Consider the following 16,641-nt stretch of genomic DNA (forward strand, 5'->3'; position numbering starts at 1 on the left):
CTGTAGCTTTCAGAAACTCAAGGTTACCTTTAGTATGGGATGATCTATCTGAAAAAGACTTCAGTAATGTTTCTAGAATATTCCTAGGCTGATTATCCTAAGATGAAAGTGATACAGTCATATTTTCTTTCAGCTATTGTTACACTTAAAATCTTTCATGGTTTTATGGCTGTCTGCCAGTTTCCAGATCTTTTCTTAAAGAAAATGCACAACTATAATTAACCAAAAATTGAAATCATTGGGTTATTTGTAGAACAGATGGAATGGAAATTTAAAGTTTTGAGCTCTCATGTCAAGTGGAAAGTATTTAGAAATTTACATGGAACCTCCAAAGTATTTTGAAATTAGGTGCAATCTTAGGGGGGTATTTTTTAATTTATTATTTTTTTTATTAAAGTTTCTCTCCACCCCCCCTCCCCTCAAGGCAATTGACTTGTGCAGGGTCACATAGTTAGGAATTGTTAAGTGTCTGAGTTCAGATTTGAACTCAGGTCTTCCTAGCTTCAGGACTGGTACTGTAACCACTATGCCTCTTAGCTGCCCCAAAGCTTTTTATTTTCAAAACATAAGCCTGGATAATTTTTCAGCATTGTTCCTTGCATAGCCTTGTGTTCCAGATTTTTCCTTCCTTCCCTCCATCCCCTTCCCTAGATGGCAAGTAATCCAATATATGTTATACATGTTAAAATATACATTAAATCCAATATATGTAAACATATTTGTACAATTATCTTGCTGCACAAGAAAGATCAGATCAAAAAGGAAAGAAAATGAATAAGAAAACAAAATGCAAATGAACAACAACAAAAAGAGTGAGAATGTTATGTTATGATGCACACTCAGTTCCTGAAGACCTCTTTTTGGGTGTAGATAACTTTCTTCATCATGAGATCATTGAAATTGGCCTCAGTCATCTTATTGTTGGAAAGAGTCACATCCATCAGAATTGATGGTTGCATAATATTGTTGTTGCCATGTATGATGATGTCCTGGTTCTGCTCATTTATTTCACTTAGCATCATTTTGTATAAGTCCAGGTTTCTCTAAAATCATCCTGCTGATCATTTCTTAAACAACTGTATTATTCCATAGCATTCATATACCATAACTTATTCAGCCATTCTCCAATTGATGGGCATCCACTCAGTTTCCAGTTTCTGGCCACTGCAAAGAGACCTGCCACAAACCTTTTTGCACACACAGGTCCCTTTCCCTCCTTTAAGATCTCTGAGATATATCTAGTGGAAATGCTGCTTGATCAAAGGCTATGTACAATTAGATAATTTTTTGAGCCTAGTTCCCAATTGCTCTCCAGAATGACTGGATGCATTCACTGTTCCACCAACAATGTATCAGTGTCCCAGTTTTCCCACATACCCTCCAACATTCGTCATTATCGTTTCCTGTCATTTTAGCTAATTTGACAGGTGTGTAGTGGTGTCTCAGAGTTGTCTTAATTTGCATTTCTCTGATCAAGAGTAATTTAGAGTACCTTTTCATATGATTAGAAATGGTTTTAATTTCTTCATCTGAAAATTTTTCATATCCTTTGATCATTTATCAATTGGAGAATGGCTTGAATTCTTATAAATTTGAGTCAATTCTCTCTATATTTTTAAAATGTAGCTGCAGTCTTAGGAACATGAGGTAACAAATTTTCTTTTGTTTTGATTACTTGCTGAATGACCCTTAAAGTTTTTTTGAAAGTCTTTATAACAAAATATAGAATACTTAAATAATTTTAGATAGTAAGAAGATCCTGTGATCGCTACCATATGAAGATTTACTCAAATGAAAAAGATCATCATTCATCAAGCTAATCCATGCTTGTTTATCTTGTTCAGCTTTTCTGCATATTTTCCTATGAGCTTCTTATGAGTGCTCTAGTCATACTAAGATCTCTCATTCTCTTTTCCTATGACACAGTTGTCAGTGTGTTTTATTTTTCATTTCATTTAAGGTGATTATTGCCCAGCTGTGTCTTGCCAAGTTTTCTTTAAAATGGTTTTTCCCTTCAGTATTGACTGTTCTGGGGTCATATGACCTATTATCTTTTAATATTTTCCCCATGACATTTTTCAGATATGTTTCTGTTTTTAAACCAGAATTGCTCTTTTCTGTTATATCTTTTTACTTGGTAAACAAGTCATATGTTTGCTAAGTTTAACAGTTTTTTCTTTTTGGTCTCCTTTTTATGCAATTTGTTTATGCTAGTTAAACTAATGTATAAAATTATTGTAATTGGTATTGATGTTTTTTATGATATCCAGTTACTATTTTTCATCTTAACTAGGTTTAAATAGGTCAAGTTAGAATTAGTTCTTTTGTGTGCCATTTTCTTTTTCTAATTTTTATTCTTTCAAGCTTTATTAATTTAATCTTTGCTTCAATAAATTGTTGACCTGGCTTTAAAAGATAGCTGATTGAGATATGGTTCACATCAGTAAAAAATTCTTTTCTGTTCATTAGTCTTATTTTTTGTTTGTTATGCAGTGCTCTCCATGTCTATTGCTTATAATCTTTTGCTCAAAAGATGTGTTTTATAGGTCTGAGGTTTCTGCATATTCAGTAAGATTTTGATGCTTTTCATTCTTTACTTCTGAACTATATTTTACAACATATGTTTATGTTGTCCTTACTATTTTCTGCATTGAAGGCATTGAATTCAAAATGTATGTGTTTAATTTAGAGGTTCTCATTGATTTCTTTCTAGAATTTCTCTCCCTTAGTATCCTTGTAAGAGATATTACATAAGCCAGAATTGTAGGTAGTATAGTCTTTTTTTTTTTTTTTTGAGAATACTTCTCATAGTATTTTAATATGAAATGTTCAGATGTTCCATGAAATAATATATCTTGTTGCCACATAATAAAAGCAATGTTTTTGCATTCTTTAGTTCCATCTCTAAGGAGAACCCATGAGCTGCATCTTCTTTCTGTTTTCTGCTTTTGTTTTTAGTGAGAATATCAAGATTCATATAAATCAGTTTCACTAGTGGTATATATAGTAAATATATGTATACCAATAAACTTTAATTTTTATACATAACATAAAAACTGATCCTTTGTACCATGTGCTTCTTTCCCCCCCTCCCCCCCGATTATTACAGAATAAGTAGGTTCATGAGAATAAAGACCATTATATGTGTCTTTTTGCTTAATAGGCACATGGGACAAAAGGCTTTTCTAGTTTTCAACTTCTCTATACTTCACTTAGTCCTAGAAAGCCAGTACAGCCTGTTCCATGACTCCAGTCTCAAGCATGACATAGCTTGACAGACCCCATAATACAATGAGCCATCAGAATACTATTTTATGAAGATAGTATTAATATATTTAGTGTAATGATGATAAAGATGCCAAAATTAAAAAAAAAAAATAGTTGAAAGAAGTTAATATTGGACCTATGGATTTTTTTCCTTTTAAAAATATTTTAATTATATTTAAATATAATTGCTTATTCTGAGGAGTCCATAGGTTTCTCTAGGTCAGGACTTCTTAAACTTTTTCCACTTAAGACTTCTTTTCACCCAAGAAATTATTACATGATCCTGTTTCAAATCTGAGCTGAGGTGTTTCTGGCCATGTAAAGTTCATGCTGTGTATTCAGACCAAGGCTAAAATGAAGTTATGCAATGTAACATGGGCAAGCACTGCCAGAAACACTTCTTACTAACTATATGTTTGATTTTGAATTAAGTTTTGGTTGTTGCATTCAGAAACCTTTTTCTGTTGCCAGATTTTTCATGACCTGTATATTCAGTTATGTGACCCCATATAGGATCATGACCCACAGTTTAAGAAGCTTTGCTCTAGACTACTAAAGGCAACCATGACCTAATAAAGTTATAAACGTCTGGTATTAATTAGCAGTTACAAAAATGTATTCATTATTTTGTTCAAATGAGAAATATGACTGAAATTCTATCATCAGCACTTTATAGTCTAATAGGTTTTCATTCACTAGATTATCTTCTTTGCACCTATATCTTTCATACAGTGTTATTGGCTGACTTCATTGGTTTAGAAAATTCTAGGTAAGAAATCTGCTAATGTACATACTAATGTGCCTTCTCTACAACTTACAGTCTTAAAAGAATTGCCTAGAATACTTAGATCTTATATTGACTGCTTGGCATATGTCAGAGGTAGTACTTGAACCTCAGGTTTTCTCAGCTTTGAGATTAGTTTTTATATAGTATTACGCATTACATTTCAGTAAGAAATAAGTGTAATCAAACAAAACAGATTCATACATTTCTTGTGTTTGAAAATCTGTTTCCTGTTAAAGTATCTCTAGTTGTTTATATTACTGCTTAAAGTAAAAATTATGCTTCTTGTCTTCTAGAATCATAATTGACTGTTATATTGACCAGAGTATCTTAAGTCTGGAAATTATATAGACTCTTTTCTAATGACTGGAGCTTTAAGATAATGTTATGCCATCTCAGAAGTGATTTTCATGTGACTTTGTGTTCGTGTACCCATACTATTTTGATGTAATGATCTATCACATACATGATATATATATATATATTTCACTTATATTTCATATTTCAAGTAATCTTATCCACAGTCCTTTAAAAAAAACAAAATACAACAAAAACCTTGAATTTCAAAAGGTTTGTATTAACATTATTATTGTTATTGACGATAATAGTAGCATTTCATTTATATAGCACTACTTTTTATGAGGCCTTATAAAAAGGCTAATTAAGGATCTTATAAATATCACTTTAGCCTCATGACAAACCTGGGAAGATGAGTGCTAGTATTGCACCCACTTTGCAGTTGAAGAATGCAAGATAAACAAAGATTTATTAACTTGCTAAAGATTACATAGCTAATAAGTTTCTGAGGCTAGATTTACTGTGCTATGTAGCTACATCCTGCTATATTACTTTAGAATATGCATTCATTGGTAAATAATTGAATGGATATAATTGTTAGGAAACAAATTAATATAGGAAATGAAGAAAAAAATTTTATATTTTTCTATACATATTGAATAGGCAATATAAGGTAGTAAAAGGAAAACTGAATTCAGAACACTTGGTTTGAAGGTCTAAACTATCTTTTTCTGGCCTTATGACTGGCTAAGTCTAATTTGCTAATATCAGCCGCAATTTCCTCTTATGTAAATAATTATACTACTTAACATATTTGATGCTATATCATTTTTGAGGAAAATATTGAGAGTTGCAATGGGCTAAATAGATAAGATCAATTATTATTATACTTATAAATTGGACTCCTATAAATTGGACTCCTGACTTCTAGTCAGTCCTATCAGCATTCTGTTCTCAATTTCAGCTACCCAGTTGATATTCCTAAAAACAGATCTGACAGTTTAATTCGGTATTTATTAAACTCCTTGGATCCAAAGGTATTAAATATAAATTTGTATCTCATATGTAATGATTCAATGATAAAAGTAAAACAGCCCTACCATCATAGAATTTATAATATGATAGAGTATTATTCCTTTACTCCAACATTTTCTCTGGATCTTAGTTGATACAATATGAAATCTTCTAGCTAGACATTTTAAGTCCCTTACTTCTATGAATTTAATTTTTATTACTGTTCATTATGCACTTGATGTTCAATTCAACTTGTGGGCTATTCATTATTTATTTTTCTCTCTGTACCTTTGCACAGGGGGACCATCGATGTGTAGAATCTATTTCATGATCTCTACCTCATACTAACTTGTCTTCAAAACACAGCTCAAGGGGCACTTCTTATTCCAAGTTCTTCTTGCTTTCACCATAGCAGTATGAATGCATATATATATATTTACATTTATTTATTTATATATATTTACATTTAACTTTTCCACTCCAGGGGAATATGGCCACTTTTACAGTCCTCAAGAAAATTGTCACATTTCTAGTATTATTTAAGCCCTTTCATTTATTGTACTCTGATTTCTTAGAGCTATTTATTCATTACTATGTTAATGAGTAATTCATGTAGATGATAATATGCATACTGAGGAACAAGTCCACTAGATAGAATTAATTGCTAAACCTTGTATTTTTTACTTTTTGCTTAACTCTAGATTACCAAAGAAGATTTCCTGACTTTTGATTATATACTATGTATGGATGAAAGCAATCTGAGGTAATCACATTTTCTAACAATGATGTTTTAAAAGTATTTCCACTTATGTTTAACACCAGTAAATAGGTCAGATGATACACTGCCAACAATGACTTTTAATCTTTGTTTTCCAGTAAGATGGGGTCATAATGTACAGAGTATGATTTTCAAATCGTAACAAGCCGAGAATAATTAAAAATTGGCAGATAAGCATATTTATAAGAAGATGCATGCTTTAAGATAAGGAAAAGTTCAATTAGTCTGATTTAATTTGAAGAAAGGCAGGTTGTGTTTCACTGCTTTATATAAGAAGATTTATGCTTTCTGTATTGGAGTTGTATGATGTTGATAAAATGAGTCATGGGCATTGCAGTTTCCCTTCTCTTCCTTTTTCCCATCTTGTAACATGATTTGTCTTAGTTGATAAAAGGAGAATTGACAACTGCATTAACTTCACATTAAATAATGAATCATTAGACATTCTTGAAATCCTTACCATTATACTGATTATGTTATCAAGCAATATTTGCTTAAAAAAATAATTCTGTTCTTTTATTATTAAGAATTTTAAGGTATAGAGGGAACAGAACTGTTGAAATCTGTCTTAAAATATAATGGGTTTTTATAACATTTATGAACATTGTAGTTAAACATCATGGCAACACAAGTCAATATTTACAGTAGAGACCATGATATTTCATTTTTCTTAAGTTGTATTCTGTCTGTATATTTGGTTAAATGACATTTAAACTGATTTCTCTGATTTTTTTCCTTATTAACTTTAAATTATAGTTCTAAATTAGATAGTAAGACTTTGGGAATTCTCTGTTGTCTAAAGTTAACCCAGTTTGTAGAGGAAAGTCCATCATCAAAGCCTGCTAAGATCCTATATTAAGCTTAGAAAGGCTTTAAGAATGAACTTGATGATTGATTATCTCATTCTAAGTATAGATAAATTTGGAAAGGCTTATCATCAAATTTACTGCAAATTGAATTTCCCAGTTTTACAACTCTCAAAGTTTACTATATGATAGATTGCGTGTGTCAATCAGTTGGGAATTCACTACAATAAATTGCTGCAGAAAAGTGCAAAAGTACATTATGTTACATTGAGATGATTTGTATATATACTCTTAAGTACTGCTATTATTATTTGGAAATACTAACTTTATTCTTGGCTAATTAATATAAATTTTCAAATTTTTATTTATCTTTTCTTTTTTTGCTGAGATAATTGAGATTAAATGACTTGGCTAGGATCAAGCTAGAAAGTATTAGGTGTCTGCGATCAGATTTGAACTTGGGTCCTCCTGACTTTAGGACTGGTACTGTATTCACTGCACCATCTAGCTGCCCTTATTCAGCTTTCAAAAGGAATATATATAATTCGTAGAGTATTCAATGATAATTTTAATATTTACTAAATAAAACAATAAACACTTCTAATAACAAACCCCATTTCATATTAAACATGTAACATTTTTTTTAAAGTAGTTTGATGTCAGTGACAGCTAAGTAGTACAGGGAATAGAGTGCTGGACTTCAAGTCAAAGAGCATTTGAGTTTAAATCTGTCTTCACATATTTATTAACTGTGTGACTATGGGCAAGTCAGTTGACCTCTGTTTACTTCCTCAGTTTCTTCATCTATAAAATGAGACTACTAGTAGCATTTAGCTTCCAGGGTTGTTGTGACAATCAAATGCAGTAATATTTGTAAAGTACTTATTTAGAGTGTTAGTTCTTATTATCCATATATACTTATTTCCTTTGTATTCAGACTTAACTCCATAGTCTCCTATGCATTTGACAAGAAAATGTAGATCTGAATAATTTCAAGTATTTATTGCAGGGGAATGTTTGTTGTGTGAAATCACTCCTATGACGTACATAAAAGCAGTAAGGCAAACCAAAAATGTTACATATTATGTATTCTCATTTTAAATTTTATTTTGTTCCTTTAAAATCATACTGTAAACTGAGAATGTTCTTTACTTAGCCTCCAGTTTATCACTACTTAGGTAGAAGTTATTTTGTTTTCTCTTTTTCGTAATTGCTTTAAAATAATGGGATTTTTTTTGGTCTTTTGTTCTTATATGTGGAGTACATATCAATATCCTCAAAAATATATTTGAGATTATTAAGATATCTTCAGGAAAGTGAAGTGTTCTTAAATGCCAGATATTTTACGATTTGAGAAGGGAAAGGCTTCATTATGTCTTATACTGCAAAGAAAAATAATTAAAATAAAAGCTAAATATTCCTCCTCAAAAAATAGTTTATCTTCCTGCAAACCACCTAATTCCTGCTTATCTTCCTAGAGCATTTTGTATACTAGAAGAAAATAAAACAAGACAAGCACATTAATAATAGAGAGACATTGCCACATAAAATACATTGGGCAAGATAGGTGAAAAGGATCATGAGGTAAGAGAGATCTAGAACTCATGTACTCAAATCCTTTGATTTGAAAAAGGAGAAAACCAAGGGCCCCAGAGAGTGACAGAATGACTTCACATTGGTAGTTCCTCAAAGCTTTTCAATCAAGGAAAATACTTTTTAACTTACAAGGGGTGATTTTTTTTTTTTTTAAAGGGCTATTTGCTATCTTGAATTATAATGATGCCTTTTATCAGCTAAGTTTTTTTCATCAACTGTAGTTTCAGTTTGTGTAGAAAAACTTGACTTTTGTAATGTAGTTCTTGCAGAGATTGATTTGTTTTCCTAAAAGAAACTGAAAAAATTAGAATTGATGAACTTCAAGATTTCTAGATTTCTTTATTATTTAAATAGAGTAAAAGAATTAGTGGTGAAATCTAGGAATTCTGAAATAGTCCTAAATTAACTTCCTTAAATAAATATTGAAAATTGTATTAAAGAACAATTTGGAAAAAGTATAATAAAGAAGCTATAGAGTTTACAGTTGATGCAAAAGTCAGGGAATAGTCACCATAATTTCTTTAATTGGGTTAGAATATGATTGAAAAAAAACCTAAAGATAATTATTTTTAGCACCCAAGTTAACAGAAAAGAAGAGCTAGAGATGTTCAAAATTTTATTGGATATTAAATGCCAAACAAAAGAAAGCAAAGAGATGAAAACAGTATAAGAAAGATGCGAATATAATTGTAGTCTACTGAAAAAAAAAAATTAGTTGATGCTCATTTAATTGGGTGACGTGATGATCCTCCTTTCATGGTTATACTACTTTGAGTTGAGGATATCCTACTAGATATCAGAAATTAGAAAAATGAGATGATAAAAAGTAGCAAAGAATATATTGAGATACTCTTTAAAAATATTCAAAAATAATATTGATAGCCATCTTTATGAATGGTTTAGTTACAGATCCCAGAAGCAAGAGCTGAATCAGATGATCTCTTAACATTGTTTGAAGTTAACTTGTTTCAGTCTTTGCAATTTTTTTTTCTCATTGTGCCATCTGCTTGACACAAAAGAAAGGGGGAATAGTTTATGCCTTTCTGTCTTCTTGAATATCATTGCCAATGTTTGATATTAAGGATCACAACTTTTTAAATGTTTTATATAAAATCTATTTTTTAGATGGAATGCCAGTAAAAATGCAATGAGTTATTACAAGTTACACAGTAGTTTTTGTATTTCCTTTAAAGATACAGTTTTCTTAAATATTTACTTGGCTTTAAAACCAGATCACTTTGCTAGATTTTTATATGCTAGATTGACTATATCCTAGCAGATATCCATGTTTAATTTGAAACCGTAGCTTTAAAAACTAAGTTGAGATTTTAATTTTACAGAGATTTGAATAGAAAAGTTAATCAAGTTAAAAACTGCAAAGCTAAAATTGAACTTCTTGGAAGCTATGATCCACAGAAACAACTTATCATTGAAGATCCATATTATGTAAGTATCATTTGTACTTCCTAACTTCACTTTTTCTTTTTCTGGGCTTTAAGAAAGCAAACATACCTTTTTATTCTTCCTTATAGAATGACAACTTTCAAATAACTGTACTTTAAACAATACTTTTTTTTTTCCTTTTTATGTTTTTAGGGAAAAGACTCAGACTTTGAGACTGTATACGAGCAATGTTTGAGGTGCTGCAAAGCATTTTTGGAAAAATCTCATTAAGGCTCACTCTCATTTATTGCTAAAGGACAATAGTGATTGACATCGACTTAAAAATGATGTATGTATATTGGTGGATGTATTATTAAAAATAATAATGTATTGCATTGGATACTATCATTGTTTTCTTCAATTTATTTAAATCTCACATATGTTCTAATTTTAAAAGGTAATGAAAATTATTTTTGAAGGAAGATTATTTGATGAAATCAATTATAGTTGTCAAACTAAGAAGAACTCCCAATCTGTGCCTCCAGTTTTTAAAATGAATTAATTATATAGTGAAACAAACTAAATTTGCATATGAAAACTAAGAAACCTCAACAAATCATTGTTCAATAGCTTTTTACTTTGTGACAGCTTCATTTATGTCAAATTGAAATCTTTAACAGATAATGAAACCATTTACCTTTTTATCCCTAGACAATAGAAAACAATTGATGTCATTGTGAAAGGTTAAAGAAAAATGTATTTTAATGTCTCAGCAGTTGTTTGATGGCAATACTTTAATGATGAATAAATATTTTTCCATTCACCTTTACCATCTTTTAATTTTTTGGCTGTCTTTTAAAATAAACATGGGAATTTGTAATGTGAATTTTATACAATTACACTTTAAGGTGAGGGAATAAGAGGAAATTATTATGTAATCTCTAAGACCTGATTAGTCTCCTGATCTTTTTACAGAGTATCCCAAAAGTGATAATACAGTTTTAAGTCATTAAATCTTTTGGGACGCCATGTATATAAGAATTTTATTTTAAAGAAAAGTCATTTTATTTTTTCTTTGACTTCCATTGTCTTCCTCAAATTTTTGGTTTCTAGAAAATGAAGCACAACGTTTTGCTATGTTTTATGTCATGTGGATGCTTATATTATCAATTTGAGATGAGTTATTTTGCTTTCAACATTATCTGAAACTTCAACTATACACAGGCATGAATAATGAAATAAACTGAATAATTGGGATCAAAAGGAGCAATAATAATAATAATAACACAATATAGTTAAAATATAGTACTTAAGAGTGTCTTAGATTTTCTTTCATCAGTGTTTAGTAAATTTGTACGATGTGTATAATATCACATTGAAGGCATTGCACTTTTAAATTCATTTGGATGCTTCATGAAATTTAATTGTTTTAAAAATAAATAAAAATTTACAAAAGGATCTTGAGATAGGTCTTATCCCTAACTTTTTATGTTGCTGAAGAAATGAAAAAAAAAATGTAATAGTGATTTTAAGAAAATTTTGTTGATGTGAATTGTAATGTATATGTAGTGACCTCTGAAACTAGGGAATAAAAATTATAAACAAATTGCTTTCACATAGTTGAAGAAGTCTCTGAAAGTCTCTCACTTTTAAAGGAAGAGGTTAAGATGGTTTTCATTTGACAAAAAGTAATTTTCTGAAACTAGCTAATGAGAAGAAAAAAAAGGATTAAACAAGAGAGCAGGGATAATAAAACTAGCAAATGCTGCTGATGGCTTGTCCATGTATGGCAGTAATTCTCACTGGGATATGAAAGAGATTAGGAGAGCTATGTTGGCCTTCCTCATTGATTCCTTTTTCTTCTCTTCTTTGTCTTTTTTTAGATCTGACCTTCTTATCTCTGTAACCCTACTCATAGCTACTATATTTCTTTTCACTACTGTTTGATCAATCTGTAGCCTTTATCTTAAAATTATCGTGTTCTCTGATGTGCTACAATGAGACATTATTTAGAGTATCTTAATGAAAAAAATAATAAAAATATGTCTTGGGATTGCTAAAAAGTGTTGTTCAATTCCCAAATGGCTTTTTTCTTTTCATATTAAATTATAAACCCAGATCATTATACACCTTCACCAACTATTTAAACTCTTGAGTATTGATATAATAATTTAGTCTGGTGTCTAACTGCATGTATTACCTTAGCAATATATGTTCTTTGTTCACTTGTGGATAACATTGAGTAGTCCTTATGGAGTTCCAGGAATCCATATAATTACCTAATGTCATTTACAGTCAGGTTGAGAACCTCATTATCATTAAGAAATTTTTCGCCCCTATGGACTTCCTGTGAGATCTCCTTAATAGTGACAGAGCATCACTGTTGACTCTGTGTCTCCCTATTTTATCCCTCTATTAAATATTAATAGAGAATGACTGATCATTATCTCCTTATATGATTTTTATATGCATGGAGAAATTTGAAGAGATCTTGACTGAAAATGTGCTATATAGAATCATTTGTGAAAACCCTTAAACAGATTTTTATTGAAGTCTTATATCACCAAGTTTGTCCAGTTATCTCTTCCTCATTCTCTCCGACTTTTCCAATATGTAATAGTTTTTTTAAAAATAAAAATGAAAAAAATCATAATTGATACATTGAAAAAAAGATCTGAAATTCCCTTCTCATTTTCTTTTTATTATTTATTTTTTTAGACTCATTTGAAAAAAAAATTTTGAGTTTTTGATTCATGTTTAAAAAATGCAAGCAAAAGAAAGTAAAAAAAATTATACTTTAATCTTAACTCACAATCTTTCAGGTTTTTTCGGGAGGGGGAATAGCATTTTTCATTAAGTTCTTAAAGAATTGTCTTAGTTGTATTGCTCAAAATAGTGAAATCATTTACAGTTGAGTATCATACAATATTGCTATTACTATATACAGTCCTCTCTTGTTCTGCTCACTTCATTTTGTTTTAATTCATTTAAGTCTTCCAAGGTTTTGTTGGAAAGCATTCTGTTCCTTATTTCTTATAGCACAACAGTATTTCTTCATTACAATCATGTTATTATAATTTGTTCATCAAGTCCACATTTGGTGGGCCATCCCCTCAATTTCTTAATTCTTTTCCCTTGCAAAAAGGGGTGCTAAAAATATTTTTGTATATATAGGTCCTTTTCCTTTTTCTTTGATTTCTTTATACAGACCTGTGAACGGTACTGATTATTCAAAGGATGGGCATAGTTTTAGAGTCCTTGAGGCAGAGTTTCAAATTAGTTTCCAGAATGCTTGGCTCAGTTCATATCTCTACCAACAGTATATTAATCATTTTTCAGTTGAGGAATGACTCATATTTTAAAATTTTTTTTTCTGGTTATACAGGGAAATTAATTTTTTTATGTACAAATTTCTTTATGAATCATGTTGGGAGGGAAACATCAGAAGAAAAGGGAAAAATCAAGAGAGAAAAAAAAAACAAGAAAAAGGGGAAAAAAAAAAAGTAAACATAGTATGTGTTGATTTACATTCAGTCTCCATAGTTCTCCCTCTGGATGCAGATGGCATTTTCTATCCAGAGTCTATTGGGATTGCCTTGGATCACCGAATCACTGAGAAGAATCAAGTCATTCATAGTTGACTATAGCACATTTTTGTTACTGTGTAAAATGTATTTCTAGTTCTGCTTGTTTCACTCAGCATCAGTTCATATAAATCTTTCCAGATCTTTCTAAAATTAGCTTGGTCATCATTTTTTATAGAACAATAATATTCTATTACTTTCATATACCATAGTTTATTCAGCTACTCCCCAATTGATGGGCAGCTACTTATTTTCCAGTTCTTTGCCACCATAAAAAGTGCTTCTACAAACATTTTTACATGTGTGGGACCTTTCTCCTCTTATAATTTCCTTAGGATGCAGACCCAATACTGCTGGGTCAAAGAGTATGCAGAGTTTTTAGCCCTTTGGGCATAGTTGGAGAGTGTTCTCTAGGATGATTGGATCATTTTATAACTCCACCAACAGTGCATTAGTATCTCAGCTTTCCCACGTCCCCTACAACATTTATCATTTATCTTTTTGTGTCATCTTAGCCAATCTGAGGGGTGTAAGGTGGTACCTCCTCAGAATTGTTTTGATTTGGATTTCTTTAATAAGTAGTGATTAAGAGAATTTTTTCATATGATTATAGAAAAAATTGTTTCAACTCATTTTCAGTTGATTCTCTAGGGTTCTCTAAGTGTACCATTATTTCATCTATAAAGGGTGAAAGTTTTGTTTCCTCATTGTTAGTTACATACAATTCCTTCAGTTTCTTTTTCTTGTCTTAAAGCTATAGTTAGCATATCTAATTCAATATTGAATAGTACTAATATAATGAACATCCTTGCCTCACCCCCTGATAATATTTGAAAGACTTCTACCTTATCCCTGTTACAGATAGTACTTGCTGATGCTTTTTGATCAATTTCAGGAATTCTTGTTAGACGTGTTCAATTCATATATTTCTTTGTAGTTTTGCTGGTGGCTGTTGACATCAATGTCTTCTAAATTTGTATTTTGATTCTTCCTATTTCTACTTTTTTATTCTTTTTCTGATTCTATCTTAGTAACTTTTTATGATCAAGTACTTTTATTATTGTTATCATTATTTTTGCTCATTTTCCCAGACTATTTCTTAACATTGTTAAAGTTCAATCTGCTCCTGGACTAGAAGTATCACTTTCCAAGTTTCAAGTTTTTATGTTTCTGTTATCAGAGCTGGTAATAGGAGTCTGTAGTTTCATTGCTTTAAAGGCGGTTTGATCTAACAAGAAATATATTAATTGTTCTCCTTGACTGTGCTCTGGTCTTTACCCAATAAAGAACTTTGCTCTCATCCAGCTGCCAGTGTTTAGTGCTCTCCTTGATCTCTCCTGTCAACCTTCTGAGATGGAAAAATGTCTCATCTACCCTTCTGTTGGCTCTTACTCCAGAGTTTGATTTGAGGTGTTATTTTAAGGTTGCTTGGATGGAAAATTTGAGAGAATTGTGCTGAGTTGCTTCCTATTTTCCACCATCGTGGTTCCTTCCCAATCTCTTTTTCATTTTTAACTGGATTACCCAGGTTGTGTATATTAGGCTGTTTAAAGGAATGATAAAATAGGCATGTAGATTGATAATTAATTACAAATTATTAGTTGATTTTTTTTTTTTCATTCTTTGGACATTTTCCCCACTTAAAGATGCTTTGAAAGTTTATTTTTGAAACTCTTGTTTCATTATTGCTTTCCTTGATATGTATTTGTTTAGGTATAAATATTCTTCTGGACAGTTTTCTTAAGGACAGTTCCCACATGGGTAGTAAAGTGTAAATTCAAAATGTTATTCCATTGTCATAGATGTAGAACAGGAATGGGGAATCTCTGGCTTGTGGTCAGGATAAGGCCTGTATAATTAACCATATTCATAAATAATGAATATAAGGTTTGAGCTGAAAGCTAAATAGAACAACCTCCCACCACTTGAACTCTATAAGTTGATAGTTTTGTATGGCTTATGAATGATGTTTATAAATATTCAAATGGCCCTTGGCAGAAAAATGGTCTCCCCGTCTTGATGTAGAAAGTAGATCCTATAGAACCACTCCTAGGCAAACTTATCTGTTTTGGTTAGAATATTAAAATCATAAACTTAATATGATAAAGTTTAAAGCTATAAATTGGAGTACATAGATTGCCATAGATTGATACAGATAGATCGTTTCTTAAACAAAGTTTCTAGATTTTGGTTTTTTATTTGGTTTATTCGTACTCACAAATAAGTGTATTTCTTTTTTTTTTTTTTTTAGGTTCAACTAAGTGTCATAGTGAATAGAATGTTGGAATGGAGTCAAGAAATTTTCTGTTCAAATCCAATTTCAAATACTAGGTGTAGGGTCTTGGGAAAGCTACTTGATGGCTCTTAATGTTAAATGGGGAGAATATCATCTGCCTCTCAGGCTTGTTGTAAGGATAAAATGAAATAATATTTGTAAATTGCTTTATAAACCTTAAAACAATCTATATTAATGTTAACTCTTATTTTATTTTCTTAGTCTCCTCTTAAAAAACTTCAAATTCTAGCCAGGGGAACTGGATTTAAGTCTTAGCTTTGAAATGACTCACATTGTGACTTAGCTAAGTCTCTTTATCTGTAAATTAAAAGGGTTAGGATTGATGACCTCAGAACTTTCCCTCCTCTCTGAAATGGTGTTGTGTTACTGACCTTTCTTTCCTCTTGAATCTTATGGCTGACTGACTTTAGTCATATTGGTTTTTGCATGTTGACATGGCACAACTTGAACTTTGCAAAAACCTTTGGGAAGAGAATTTATTCTCATCATTTGGAAAGGTTTAGATGGAGTGTGTTCAAATTGATGGTCTCAGAGGTTGTTTATATTCTTTTGAGGACTGATAAATCATCTGTGAAGAGTGGTAAATGCTGTAGCACTTGCTGTATTTGCTACTATATTAATCTCATTCATATCCTCTATTAAATATTTTATTTTTCTTTACTGGGAAATTAAGAATTCCACTTGTTAATTTTGTTACTTGTAGTTAAAGATTCTTAGAAATCATTTCCTTTTTTTCTATTTTTTACTTAATCAACGGTATAGTTATTATCATTAAGATTATTTGATGGTAAAATTCTTGAATTTTCACTATATTGAGCACAAGGAAGCTGAAAAGA

At 30.7% G+C, this 16,641-nt stretch overlaps 1 protein-coding gene across 2 annotated transcripts in view; it reads left to right on the top strand.

Moving 5' to 3' along the window:
* The window catches only part of ACP1 (acid phosphatase 1), a 36,203-nt gene extending 24,672 nt beyond the window's left edge, over positions 1 to 11,531 (top strand). For both annotated transcript variants that reach the window (XM_012539912.2, XM_012539913.2), the window contains exons 4-6: positions 6,064 to 6,125; positions 9,883 to 9,988; positions 10,139 to 11,531. In XM_012539912.2, the coding sequence (XP_012395366.1) occupies positions 6,064 to 6,125; positions 9,883 to 9,988; positions 10,139 to 10,216 (246 nt within the window). In that variant the 3' untranslated portion in view covers positions 10,217 to 11,531. The remainder of the gene's footprint in view (positions 1 to 6,063; positions 6,126 to 9,882; positions 9,989 to 10,138) is intronic.
* Positions 11,532 to 16,641: the final 5,110 nt, after the last annotated feature.

The sequence above is a fragment of the Sarcophilus harrisii genome, chromosome 2 (genome assembly GCF_902635505.1).
Source record: "Sarcophilus harrisii chromosome 2, mSarHar1.11, whole genome shotgun sequence".
In the NCBI taxonomy this organism is placed as follows: domain Eukaryota; kingdom Metazoa; phylum Chordata; class Mammalia; order Dasyuromorphia; family Dasyuridae; genus Sarcophilus; species Sarcophilus harrisii.